This window comes from Micrasema longulum, unplaced genomic scaffold, assembly GCF_059751315.1.
Source record: "Micrasema longulum isolate JH-2025_06_02 unplaced genomic scaffold, ASM5975131v1 h1tg000511l, whole genome shotgun sequence".
NCBI classification, from domain to species: domain Eukaryota; kingdom Metazoa; phylum Arthropoda; class Insecta; order Trichoptera; family Brachycentridae; genus Micrasema; species Micrasema longulum.
The window spans coordinates 669,042-683,679 of record NW_028277708.1 but is presented as its reverse complement, the minus strand read 5'-3'; the positions used below and the strand labels follow the sequence as shown (position 1 = coordinate 683,679).

The window sequence follows — 14,638 nt, the reverse complement described above, 5'->3', positions numbered from 1 at the left end:
CGCTAACTACTGTACTACGAGGTCAACTTACAATTTTTATCTTAGAGAAGCTATCGAGTCGAAAATTTTCACACATCTGACTGTATTCTTCATCTGCCTGGACACAGACAAACAGTGACATCAACTAATAAAGGTACATCAGAATATTGGATAATAAAGTGGTGAAGTAAATATTTATATTTAATTTTAAGTGTTTTTAAAACAGACTGTTAGTAAAAAAAAATATCTCTGAAAACTGAATCAAAAATTTATATTTTCTAAACGAATATGTCCAAAAATCCTTGTATAAACCGATTCTTTTTTAAAACGCTACCAAATTCATTAAAATCTTGTTCCAATCTAAAGAAAAGCGAGACTTATTATTTTATTTCTAAATTTATTTTTTTCATTCAAATAACAAAGGAGTCCCAAATAAGCAAATAAAAGTCCGTAATCAAATTATACACATAACGTTTGTATGTGCTACGAAATTGGCTGGGGAAAAATAATGTTTTTCTTTTATCTTTATGTTATTAACCCGGCAATGGTGAGGTGGGGTGTTAGGTACCCAGAAAAAAGGTTTTCGTAAAATACGCAGTATTGGGTTGACGGATTCTTTTGAAACTCTCTGAACCTTTCACTAACAAAACAATTTTGTTAAACTATAACGTACAAATTTCAATTACGTGCAAGCGCTAGTAGTAAGTGGAGGTATGTGAAATATCTGTTTTTTTTTTGTTTATGTTAAAAAATAAATTCATATGCCGTTACTCTTACTTAAACTCCTAAGTTCACAAAGGGTTAAAAACAATAATTTGGCGTGAAACTTGTGTATTCATAGTGTCGCATTTTTTTTAATTAAAAAAAACTTCGCCACAATTAGTTACCGAAATAAAATGTGTTTTTACTCTCTCCTTAACAAAACTAAGTTATGACTTAGGGTAAATTTATAATATGAGTAATTATTTAGTTTTCTTAAAAAATATATTCATGTTTAAATGATGATCTAAACCGTTTGACAGAATACAATTTGAAAAATCGTATTAACGTCAATGTATCAAAGTGTTTGCTTATTTATTTTTCGCGAGGTCGACATCCCATCCCATATCATTATATATTAGAAAATCAACCTGTTCGGAGAGTTGATACCGTACGCGATCTGGGCGTTATTCTTGATAGCAAACTTACATTTGAGAATCACTTTGATGACATACTGCCCCGTGCACATAGAAACCTTGGTTTTGTACTTCGTACATGTCAGGAATTTAAAGGTATCGCGTGTATTAAAATGTTCTATTTTGCTCATGTTCGCATTTTGCTCGAGTACGCCTCTTCTGTTTGGTCTCCCCAAAAGTCACACATAAAGAAAAGTTCGAGAAAATTCTTTTTGACTTGACTTGACACTTGTGAAATATTTACACACATGTCCACCTTCATTCTAAAATAACACCCACTCACCCACCCTCTCACTCACTTACATTCACACAAATACTAGTATGTATTGTACGTGAATTTAATATATTTCTGTGGATATATGCCATTGGTTTTATTCTCTGTATATTTTATTTGTTATATTTTTGTTACATGTATTACTGTAGATATCCCCAATAAATAAAAAAAAATAAAAAAAAATATTCCTAAAAAAAAACCTCGTTTATTTGATCAAAACACATCATTATTTATCACAATATTTAAACATAAAATATTTCCTTTCTTAAAATTTACACAAATATTTTAATTTTGGGCCCATTTTCAACGAGTTGTAAACAAGTCCAATGAAAAAAAAGAAAATGGGTATCAAGTTGAGATAATGTTTTCGAACTTCGGATATTTGAGTGGTCCGAAATACTGGCCGCAGGACCATAACTCAATTGCTTGATTTAAAATATATATTAAATCAACTGTTATAAATCAAAATGTTTTATTTTGCTTACAACTATTTCGTTTTATTTAAATCTGGTATTTAGTTATAGGTTTTCTTAAACCTCGTCTCACCACTCCCGTTACAATTTTTTACTTCACTACTGGCGGGTTAAAACACTTGATAATAAACCACTTTTAATATAGCTGGCTGTGTGTATTCAAAAAGACTCGATACAAAACGTCTATTTTTTTTAGCAATAACAAAAAAAGAGTCTACAATAATTTTATTACTTATTAAAAAAACTTAAATGATTATTGTGGTATTTTACTTTTGTGCCTTATTCAACGTATATCGCTTTATTTGTAACTAAAATTTTAATTTGATCCTAAATAAATATTTCGGGTCGCTTCAAGAATGTAGATATCTGGGTAGCTATGGCGAATATTGCTCGACTGAAAACGGTTCTTAAGGGCTTCCTAAAAATACAAAAAAAACTAAGGTCAACGTTTGTCACATATTTAAACATGTATCGTGTGTGAACTGTAGATTATTCACTCCCCGTCGTATTAAATTCAATATAAAAGCCCTAATAATCTAGAAATACTGTTTTTTTCCTGTATTAGGATACGTTATGAATAACGGTTAAATAATGGAAGTACAAACATGAACATACTCGTATTATTGTGTATAAAAAGCAATTTAGGTTTTTCATGAAAATAGAAAAGAAATATTGTTGAAATTAGCACTACTAATAGTGTTGTGTGATGTATACATAGATGGCGTGTGAGTGCTAAAGTGATCGACACGCGATTTGTATATTCTTAGGGTAAAATTATTACACCTATGTGTAATGTGTTGGCGTGTTCAAATATTAATTGCTATAGAGAATACTCACCATATAACAGAATGGGGAAAAACATAAGATTCCTCTTGAAATGGTTTTGGAGCTCGATACTCATCTTCGTCAGATCTTTGCACTTTATTTACTCACAATAATTACAATTTCGTCTGATTCACTTTTTGTTCACATCAGTATAATTTATGTTGATTTAAATATATAAGTTTTTTTTAATGAAATCTGATTAATGCATATATCGCACCCCCTGTCCAGAGTGCCACACGTCTAAATGCGTAAAACTGAGAAAAACGATTTTTTGGTTTGTTCTAATTCGACTCACAATTTTTGACCTTAGATCAATATAAGACCACTTAATTAATAAATTTATATTTTTATACAATTTACATTCACGAACAACAATTATTTCTTTAAAAATGTCTTTAATTGTTAATTTTGACAGAGAATACATATGTTACGACTGCTATATTTTGTATTTTTGCAGTCTTGACGAATTGTAAAAGATAGATAAATATCATGTAAGAAAACGATTGTGTACATGCAGTTATGATTTTTGTTATGGTAGTTTTGCACAGTGTACTACATTCCACATTTCATTTCATTTTATATTTTACTAAAAACACGGTATTTTTGACTTACGACACCCTTGACGGAGGGGTGCGATATGTGACGTTATCATATCATTTTGCCTAATTGATCAATTTGCTTTCAAATACAATATTTTTCAAACATTTTTTTGTAGGTTTAGATATAACTTATCATGGCCGTTAAAATACGTGTGAAAGGTTAATTACAATACAGATGTTTCAATTCACTAAATGCAGATTTTAGAAAGGCGCACGTGCAGTGGCGCATTTCTTAAGAAAACGATTGTTAAACTGGCGTCCCGGGATCGATTTCCACCATTGGCAAGAAAATAAGTTTTTTTTCCAGGTTATTCTGGGTGTTGTGCTGTATTTTCATAGCTTCTTTACATATTCTCTTTTTCCCTACTGCTAAAGCCTCTCAAATGGGCTTAGTGGGATATTTTTTTTAATCTAAAAAAAATGTTCAGCAGAATTGTAAATACTACACAGCGATCACTCAAACCAGACGTAAATATTTTTCCTTTTGAAAAACTTATTTTTCACTTGTTTAATGTAGCAATGAAGTTAATTCAGTGTTTATTTGTAATGAAAATTCTGCGGCTTGGATAAAAAGGGCCAATGTCACATTTCATACTTTTATGCCACCATTTTCTAGAGGGTCGATGTCAATGAAAAAACATGTACATTTAACTATTTTAGACACACGTTTATGTGTCGATTTAAAAATTGATATTTGTTATCAAAGATGTCAAATAGTTCAAAATAATGTCAAAAATAATAAATCTCCTGTAATATTACATTTAGATGTTGACACTTATAGATCCAATCAAAAGACTGATTTTTTATTTATTTTTTCATTGTTTTGAAATTATTTATAACTATTTTTAAAATTGTCAAAATTGGTAATGTGTGATTGAAAAACAATACATTTCATTTTGTTGAAACTCATAAAAAATAAATGTCTTTACCTTTGGTATCAGAACGCTGATATTCAAAGGTCTTGAATAAGGACTCTTCTGAATCAGATTGGCATTATATTTAAATTCACCAAGTAACTTTAAACAAACCGTGTTTGAGGTTAGGTTAGATAAGGTTAGGTTTAGTAAGCACATTTTCTACCATCAAGGAGTTTCAATTTCCGGTAGTACAACAATGAAATAATGATCTATTTTGTACTGATATATTGCACAATCTCTTGCTCAATATTGAAAGCGTAAGAACGATCATTTTGAAATTTTGTACGTAATAAATTATCGAGATGCGATGGAAGTCCAAATTCAGTGCTCTATGCACAATTAGGTGCCAATAAATAAATGGCAATGATAACGAGTTTTAAACAAATGAAATATGATATAAAATGTTTCATACTATTATATAATTTTATAAAATGAAATTTTTCATTCATGTAAATTTAATAAATGCTTTCAGGACTTATCTGGAATTATCAATGAACTTTTAAAAGTTATTCATTGGAAATGAAAAAGAAAACGCTCCAAGTGCTAATTGGATTGGGCTCCCCCAGTAAGACAAAGGTTACTATTCTGCATAAAAATGAGATATCATATATTTCAATAATGGTATTGTTCCGTAAATGTGTTCAAGGAGGCGTTCAGTAAATCTCTTGTTCAAAGTTTTGTTCGTGAATACACACAGTGGAGAGATTTGGCGTAACTTAAAGCGATCAAACGGATCTAAATAGATACTTAGTGAAACAATTAGCACGCTTACCAAATTATTGAATTTTGCTAACTGGAGGTCGGCAGTTAGATACCAACGTACACTTATGTAAATATGAACCCCAGAGTTACGTGTTGTTTGACTTGTCTTAAGCAATAATTTTAACTAGCTAACGAACTAACCTTCAACCCTTTGTGGATCCATTTTGATTTGTCAAACAAACAAACAAAGCATGAAGCCGTTTTTCCGTAAGGATAAACAGAGAAGATTGTACGCCACACCACTTTAACTTTGCATAGACTTCGCATCGTCTGCATTTATGCGCACGCTGATTATTTTTTACTTTTGACATGTACATATTCAAGTACTTATTTGATAAGTTTGATCATACCATGCCTTGCTCCGTTTTCCCCGTTACCACATCCATCGAAATTCGCATTGTAATTCTTTAAGACGTAATTTTGCAACAAAATAAAAAAATGGTTTTCCGCCTTGGTTTTGGACATGCAGAGATTAGCAAAAAATCGGCTAACAATGTTGATGTGTTTTAAACAAGTTTTCAATTATGATTTTTATGTTTAGGCACAAGCACATACAAAACCGCTAACAGTTGGTGACACGTCAGTTTGACGTCACACTTCATGTCCGCTAAGAGTGCTTCTAACAAACATTGCGTACGAAAATGGCACGGTAACGTAATACGTGACGTTTGTCCCATAGGGCACAAAACATCTCGTTTTAAAGTAATTTAAAATATGAGTTTAAACCATTGTAGACAATTTATTCGACGTCGCGTCGTACGGAGAAAATAGTATTACCATCGTAATATTTCTAGTCTACAAAAACGTAGAACTAATATTGACTCCATATATATGTTCGGCATACTAAATGGTATAATCGATGTTCCATCATTACTGGGACAAGTAAAATTCAATATCCCGACTCGTAGATTGAGAAACAATGAAGTACTGTTCATCGATCAGCATAGAACAAACTATGGCCTAAATTCTCCAATGACCCGCCTTTGTCGTATTGTTAACTCAAGACAGGATCTGGACTTTTTTGGTTTAAGTTTACAACGATTTAAACGAGCACTACATAAATAGTCCAGATTTTGTCTCGATGTCCCTTATGTTTGTCAATGCTTCTTTCTTTTTTCTTTAAATGTTTTAAACTATTCTTTTATTGTAATATTTAAACCTTATAAATTGTATACATGGACAATGTCCGTTAATAAATAAATAAATAAATAAATAAATAAATAAATAAATAAGTAATAAAAAAAAAACCATTGGTAAAAAACGTGGAAAGATCCTACTGAAAAATAAATTAATTAAAAAACAAATTTTCTATCTTCGGTTGCCGACAAACATAGAAAAACAAAGTACAAACACAGCAAAACAAAGTAAAATAAGGAATAATTTGTTTTTGAAATAATAAAAAGTATTATAATTATTACAATTAATTTTTGGCCTCGTGATGTAATGGTCAGCGCGTTTGCATACCATGCAAGATGTCTCGGGTTTGATTCCTGACGTGGTAGACATAAAATATTTATTTAAAAAGTGTTTTTACACAAGAATATTATTTTACAGCCTGGACTAGCACATGAAGTGTAAAACTGATCGTCTAACCTTTATGTAACAAAAATTATTAAGATACGCTGAAATGGAACTAACAATGTAATCATACACTATCGCAATTATGAAGCTGTGTTTTAAAATACTTTTAATTTACGAAGACTGTATGTTTATTATGATTTAATTTAGTTTTTAACAAATTTGATAGTAAAAATGTTTCTTTTCTGTAACGCAGCTCCGAGAACAATGTTATTCCTCTACGGCACAAAGGGTTAACACTGTTTTCCGCACGACTAAATAAATGAAATAGTTTGATGTTCAATTGAATCGATTGAATATATTATTGTACCAATTTAGCAATGAACCAAAGTTCCATGAAAATGAAACATTATAATAATATATTGTTGTTAATTTTAAAGATAGCACCATTACGAAAATACAAATCAAAATATACATGCGGGCATTTATGTAATCTTTAATGGGACATGTTACATCGTGTATCCGATGGCTTGTTAATTCGTAGTAAAATAGTGTTTAACAGATTGAGAATAAAGTTTTATTAATTGTGAATTGAATATTTGCATTTTTTTTCTTATTATTATTTTTAGTGGTGGGGGCTAGTGGTGTGTAAGCTCCTGATGTCACTGCGACTTGTGAAGATCTATTGTGACAGGTCCCCGTGAATAGTTCTCACTCTCCAAGCCCAGGTCTTTAAAAAAGCCTGGCTACTGGGTGGAAGGCGATTACATTTTGCTAAATCTCCCCCTCTAAGCCCAGATCTGTAAAGTATCGGGCTATTAGATGGGGGCGAGTTTCTGAACATTCTAAGATTTAACTAGTTGTCCCCCGAAAATGAGGCTCCTTTTATGGTGTAAAGCATCACATTAACATAGAATGTGTATGGGTGTTTCCTCATCTGCACTGCAGAACCTACATCTAGAAGTTTCGAGATTATTCATTCTAGCAAGGTGTTTGTTCAATCTGCACTGCCCTGAGCGGGCTCTAGTGATAACCCTCACTTGATTTCAGCTGAGCTTTATTAGGTCAAAAGCAAAACTTTGCGAGAACAATTTTATCAGTTCGTTCGCAGGGTGCTGACCGGGTACTTTTTTCCAGAGCATAACACTTGTTCCTGACCCAAGACCTAAGTTTATTACAAGGAGCACATTTAGGCAACCCACAGTAGGGTTCAGGGCCTATCAAGGCCGTCTCAGCTCTCAGCCTTGCCAGTTCATCAGCTGCCTCGTTACCGCCGATGTTTGGACTGTCCAGGTACCCAAATTAATATCACACTGTTTCACTTACCGACACAATCAAGCACCCGTAGGCACTCCAAGGTTAATTTAGAATTGATCTCGACAGAGTTCAGTGCATTTAGAGCAGCTTGATTATCTGAGAGAATACATATATTTTTTGCTTTTGTTTTGTCTGCGCAAATTTTCATGGGCGCAGGCAATTGCAATTCTATTAATATAAATATAAGTGCATAAAAGCATTCATAATTTTCAGGTTTAAAAACAAGTACCTACAAAATAGCTCTCAGTCTACCATGCTCATGCCCATCAAATGCGTTTCAGATGGAAGAATGAAATAAAACAGACTGTTTAAAGTGGTGTTTTTCTATATTTCTAATGCATTAGATTTATAATTATTCTGATTATTTGGTTGCGTGGAGCCTACCCACATCGGCTATATAAGGCAATCAAATAGGTATTTTGCCCTCCCTTTTGGTCTTGCTTTGCTTGCCGAGCTCCCAAAACAACATCCGTGTTTAGTGAGCCCAATTTTGCGAGTCCCTCTAGTACACGGGTTCCCAACCAGCGGGGTGCGCCCCACTCGGGGGGCGTAGAGTGACCCACAGAGGGGGCAACGGCTCCAAAAATAAACTGCATATTTAAAATTATGCCATTTATTATATTGTTGGCAAAGAAACACTGCTTAAAGGACGTAGCTTCTTAACTCTTTTGAGAATAAAGAAAAAATAAATCGACTACATGTTGAAAATTATCTTCACTGTGCACTATTTACTGTGAAGCCAGAGATTATTTAACGAGAAAGTTCAGTGGTTTTAAAAAAATAATATTTGTAAATAGACTATTAAACTGAGTAATTCTTTTATTTATTTATTTTATTAATCGCATTATCAGCGCTATGATTTTTCAAAGTCTTGTATTTCTAAGTTTACTCCGCATGTGACGTCAGAGGTTATCTACCACTAATTATCTGACAGTTTTGCTAATTTTCCCGTTTACGGTAAGTAAACCGGATATCTTTCGCAGATCTCTTATCATTGATTAGTTTATATGAACTAGTGACGTTGTTCAAAGTAGTTTGTTTGTGCTAAAATATTTTATATATTTTTTTTCGTACGTTTTTAAGAAGTCTTACGGTAAAATATAATGCTCTAATTTTTATCGCGCGCAAGAAAACATTTCTGTATCCAATTTTCCGTAAGGCTAAAGTTTTTCGTTAGTTTATAAAGTACAGCACCAGTGCTCTAACTGATTATAATGATAAGTTTTTGTAAGTTGATTTTTTATCCGTCGTTTGATTAAAAATAAACACACCTATTGTTATTTAACAAGGTTGTTTAATTGAATTAAAATTAAAAATGATGTCGGGGGTGGGGGCGTAGTGATTTAAGGAGAAAGTTGGGGAAGGCGCGCATGGTAAAAGGTTGGAAAACACTGCTCTAGTTCCAGAGACCTCTTATTTAAATTCTAATCATCCCAGAATAAATTTCTGCAGATAAGTAACGCTTTTCATTAAGGTCGACGGTAACAATAATATAAGAAGGAATCTATGGAAATATGTTTAAACATAGGCAGAAGGGTAAATTTTACCCGGTGTAAAAAAATATTACTTGAACCAGCTTACGACACGACCGGTAAAAAGTTCTGTAGATACCGTGACTTCCATATTCTCATTTAAAAGAAATGCTTCTTTGTTGAAAACTAAAATCTATCAATGGGGCATTTTCCCCTTTAGATTATCATTATTTTTGGAAAAGGAAAAAAAAACAATGGTAATGAAACGAGACGTTACGCGCCCAATGAGACAAACGGAAAGTGAAAGTTTATTCCTCCACATACCCGAAAACATTTTAAAGACCGAGGGTCTTCCTATCGGTTTCACTCGTTTACTACTACTTGCCTTGCAGTTTGCCTTGCCTGCATTTCGTCGGCCTCGTGGTGCAGTGGTCAGCGTTCAGTCATTGTTCATCTTAACGGTCGTGTTTCTACCTCTGTTCAAATTCCCTTGCATCATGCGACTTGTGTGGTGATAAAAAAAGTCTATTTCTTACCTCGCACTGTAGAATACTATCAAGTGCAACAATGGCTCTCGACTCTAATTCCCCTACGCTGTCTCCGGAGCAGCAAGAGCTAGTATTTCGACAAACGGCAAGTATTTCATTAGCGCGCCACACTTGTGAGCAATGTTTGTTTAAAGCGCACTCGGCGGGAATGACGTGTGGCGTTAAAATGACGTGACGCCAACCGCAAGCCATTTTGAATGTGCTCGTTTTTAAAACCGAAAATTATGAATTAAAACTTGTTATTTCTTACACATTTATATTTATATCACTAGAATTGAACAAAATAAATTATTCCCGATGCGTAAAAAAATACCCTGTTGTAGTAATATAATATTTATCTATATTTGAATTTACAAATGTGTGCATTGATTTCGATTGATAATTAGACCTATATTCGTGTGTTAGTTCCTATCGGTGAAACAAGTTAACATACTAATTTCGTTTGTGTTAGTAGGCACATTAAAATGTTTTATTTCAAAACATCGTGTCACGCATCCAAGAGCAATGTTTATTAAAGGTTTAAACATATTTAATACAGCATACTGTAGTTTGATCACAGACTAAGGTGCTTCAGAAGAAATATTTTTTTGCTTACTTTAGCTGAGAATATTTCCTTGGTTTTTATTTTAACTAAAAATTCAGTTTTTGTATTGCTAGTGAATTAATAACATGTACTGTTTTTACCAATAAACGCGTTATGTAATTTGTAAATGATGACTAATTAGTGGATTTGTTTAAAATCCATCAACAGTAATTATAGTTCGTATGTTTCGTTAACAAGCAAACCTATTTATGTAACGAAACCTAGTATTTCAGTAATTACATGACAGTATGTCATCAACTATTTAAAATGGCCGATATATCCGTAGATAGCTGAAATGATTGATTAATTGAAAGGGTATAATTAGCAACTCGACCATGGCTGATAGAAGCTAGGGATGTATTGAGTGGTACAGGGTGGCACAGAAGTACCGATTGAACGAATCGCTAAGTGTATGTAAAAGGAATACAAGTTCTTTTATTATACCCAAGCCATAATCGTTAAGTGAAGCAAAAATTTAATTAACTTTCCGACAAACTTAGATCTCATTATATGCACGTTGTTAGGGGGATAAAGTTGGAGAGTGTTACATACCCTTTGGGTATACAAAAGCCTTCATTTATGAGAAACAAAAAGTTTAATAAAATTTCCGAAATATACAAACATTACGCACATGTATTTTTCTCTCCCCGATTCTAAAAATGTATTTTCTTCATAAAATCTACATTTTGAAGCAAGAATGTGACGAAGGAAGGAAAATACTTTAATGAACTTTGTTTCTTTATTAAAAAAAATCTTATTGGTGCAACAAAGTGTATGAAGACTTTATGTCCGAGCGGATAAAAAATACAGAATCCCGGACTAGTGTTTTCGACTCCCTGTCCACTTTCCGGTAAAAGTACTGGAAAACGAAATCGAGTGGAGAAAAGACAGCGGTTGGCGCGTTTGCCCACTGCGCTTGAGGTTTTATGTTCGAATTCTGGAAAGGTTGTAGGGAATATTGATTTTATTGGCGGTTCTACAGAGCAATATTTAATTGCCCCCGGATTGACAACTAGCGTAAGACTGACCACGTCATGTAATGAAATTGATTCAGATACTCCGGATACGGTGCGGATAGAAAAATGACGATATGGATGCTAGTTCGACATTTATAAAAATTAGTTTGTATTTTAATAAGTACGAATTAGTAAGTACGAATTTCTCACAAATACGATAACTGTGTACGTGTAAAATTAAAACAGAGATGTGTTAATTTATTGATAATTTTTCACCTTTTATCAATGCCAACATTAAAAATATATTTTGCACCACCTCTCGGATACCCTCAATACCAGTGATTTTTTTTCTTTAAGAATAAATTTTTTAAACAACTATGAACAAATATAAAACAAAATGATAAGAAGAAATGCTAATGTTTATATAAATAATACAAAATTAAGAATTAAATTTTTAGAGAAAAAACAATATGAGCAAAATATTGTAGAAATATACATAGAAAATTATAGAATTCACACGATAGAAATCATTGAATATATATTAAGGCAAGATTATCAGTATCACGCTTCAGGAGCGCTAGTTCAAGGACTGAAAAATTGCAGTAAAAAACTGGCAGGAACTTTTAACAGGATTTTTTTCTCAGTACACCACAAGGGGGACTAATTTGGAATAAATATGCTTTTTTAGGATTTTTGTCTGAGAGTATCCATCGACTCTAAAATGCAGGATTTGGATACATTTTTTTCACATAATTGTATTAAAACTTATAATATAAGAAATCAAACACCAATTTGAGTCTACTGAACACTTCATTTTATTTTTACAAATACAAAAATAAACAATTCGTGAGAATTGTTTGACAACTGATGTCAATCTAATGAAAATATTGACTACATGGAAATTGTTTTATTGGGAGCTTTTGTATTTTTTTTATGATTTAATAAAACGCAGAAACAAGTAAATTTTTGACTCTAAAATACACTTTGAAATAAAAAGTAACAAGTTGCATTATACTAAAAATTATGTATTCAAGACGGTGAATATTTGGCCATATGAAAAAAAGAGTTAACATTAAAATATGGTGCGCACGTAACTTATTCAATTTTTCATTTGAAATTATCGCAGTAAAATCTAAAACTAATTTTGAAATCGAACCTTGAAAGCCAGATTAGAAGGCTAATGTGCAACCACAGGCTAAACCTTTATCAAACATGCAATCACGTTAAAATATTTTCTCTTTAAAAAACAATACGTTAACGGCGAGAATTCTCACACCGCTCAAATAATTAAAATCGCAATACATAAAAGGCAAGAATGATCAAATTTTCAAATAAAATTCTGTTGGGTGATAAGTCAAGCGTAACAGTGGCGTGCTCAGATAAAACTTTAATAAAAACATTGGGTTCATAAGTCGAAAGGAAACGAGCCATAAAACAACATGTCGGTTGGCACATAATATATTGCGCTGAATGACCACTCAAAGAAAAATAAAATACCCCTCGAATGGGCGAGGGATATAGAAAACGTTTCTAAAACCGAGTTTTCTTTGTTCTATTAGTTGAAGAGAAGTTTCTGAAAGACAATAACAGACAACCCACCCGAGAATGTCAACTGTATCCGCGGCAGTCCTTTAAAATGTCAAGCGAACGAAAGCCTCTACACGCCATTACGGAAAGAAAACATCGAGAAATGCTGCTTACAATCTTAACCCCATTTATATAATATGCGCTCAACAGCGAACTGGAAGGAAAACCATTATCTATCCGATCTGCTCAACCATCAGTTGGATTTGAACTAGACATCAAACAGGTATCTCGGCTATTTATCCAATGTACGTTCAACCGTTAATCTAAAGAAAAGCCGAGCGAACTTCATTACCGCGCTGTCAGTTAAAGTTCATTAGACGTTCAACAATTGGGTTTGTAGTGTAATAATACGGTGTGGTGTTCCTACATATATATTATACAGAAGGTACCTGCAAGCCAAATTCATTTGCATCTCGAAAACGAAGCGGTTGAATTACTTTCCCGTTTTGTATACTCACTTCACTTATATTACTAGCGAGTGGTGAGAGGTGAATAATGTACAATGCGCTCAAATTTAAAAAGAAACTTTAAAGTCAAAGGTTTCTCGTAACGAAATTTCATGTTGAACTACAAATCCAATTAATTACTCCGGAGTCCTGTGACGCGGTCAGTGAACTCAACCGCATTCAAATTCTGGAGCATTACGCGGTATAATTCATAAAGTTGAATAAATGAGATTACCTTTGTAACCTTTATTTGCGAGAATATCTATTCCGCTTTAGTATCAACGCGAATTGCTCAAAAAACCATAAATAAACGAGATGAATAAATAATTTGCCGACTTAAAATTCTACATCATAGAGTAAAGAGACTTAAAATATAAAGTGCCCCCGCATCTGGTATACAACAAACAAATTACCGTTATTACTTTTGAGGTATATTTCATAAATTACCGCAACATGTAAAAATAAAGGAACCGTTTTTATTTTAAATGAACTTTGGGCTCCTAAATAATTCTAAAAAATTACACTGATAATGAAAAAAAATAAATAAACACGGCCTCATAAATATCCGCAAACAATTACTTATTATGAAAAACACACGAAAAAAACAAAACTGTTGTTGAAGACATATATACTTGAGATATTTAATATCACAAAAAGCTTTTTTAAAGTACCTACTTATGTACTAGACTTAGACATTCTGAGAAAATGTTTATGATGTTTGAAAAATATTGTATTTTGTACAAAGAACAAGAGTTTGGACTTTACTTGAATTACCGCAAGAGGTATTTAACTATTTTCCTGTAAACTTCAACCGTTTACAACGTAGTTGCGAACTTCCTTCCCGTCTGCACGAAGTGGTTGCGGAGATTTGATTCACGAACCGATACGGATCAAGTTTAGAACACGCTCTGCGAACGCAGTGGAACTCTCGACTGGCGTGCTCACGCCTCGGCGACCGGCTGATAACTGAAGGCGAATGAAAGCTAAAGTTTATTATAAGACTGTTGCTTCTTAACTCCGTCTGCGCTGAACGTACTGACACCGAAAGCTCGTGGCACGTTGTAACAATTACTTTTCTCTTCGCCATATTCTCACGACGTGTTTTACACGTTTTTCTTTTAAGTTTAATCTTTTTTACTCTGTTCGCCGTTTTGTCCACGGTAGCTTGAATTTGATTTTCAGTGATATTTTCCTGAAAAACAATTTA

General features: G+C 32.9%; 1 protein-coding gene across 5 annotated transcripts in view; it reads right to left on the bottom strand.

Moving 5' to 3' along the window:
- The window catches only part of LOC148280910 (uncharacterized), a 150,053-nt gene extending 135,654 nt beyond the window's left edge, over positions 1 to 14,399 (bottom strand). The window contains exons 1-2 of one of the 5 annotated variants that reach the window (XM_088227568.1): positions 14,197 to 14,399; positions 2,739 to 3,031 (exon numbers count right to left, since the gene is read on the bottom strand). In XM_088227568.1, the coding sequence (XP_088083694.1) occupies positions 2,739 to 2,802 (64 nt within the window). In that variant the 5' untranslated portion in view covers positions 2,803 to 3,031; positions 14,197 to 14,399. The remainder of the gene's footprint in view (positions 1 to 2,738; positions 3,032 to 14,196) is intronic. The other 4 variants (XM_088227567.1, XM_088227570.1, XM_088227569.1 and 1 more) reach the window with 4 other exon arrangements.
- Positions 14,400 to 14,638: the final 239 nt, after the last annotated feature.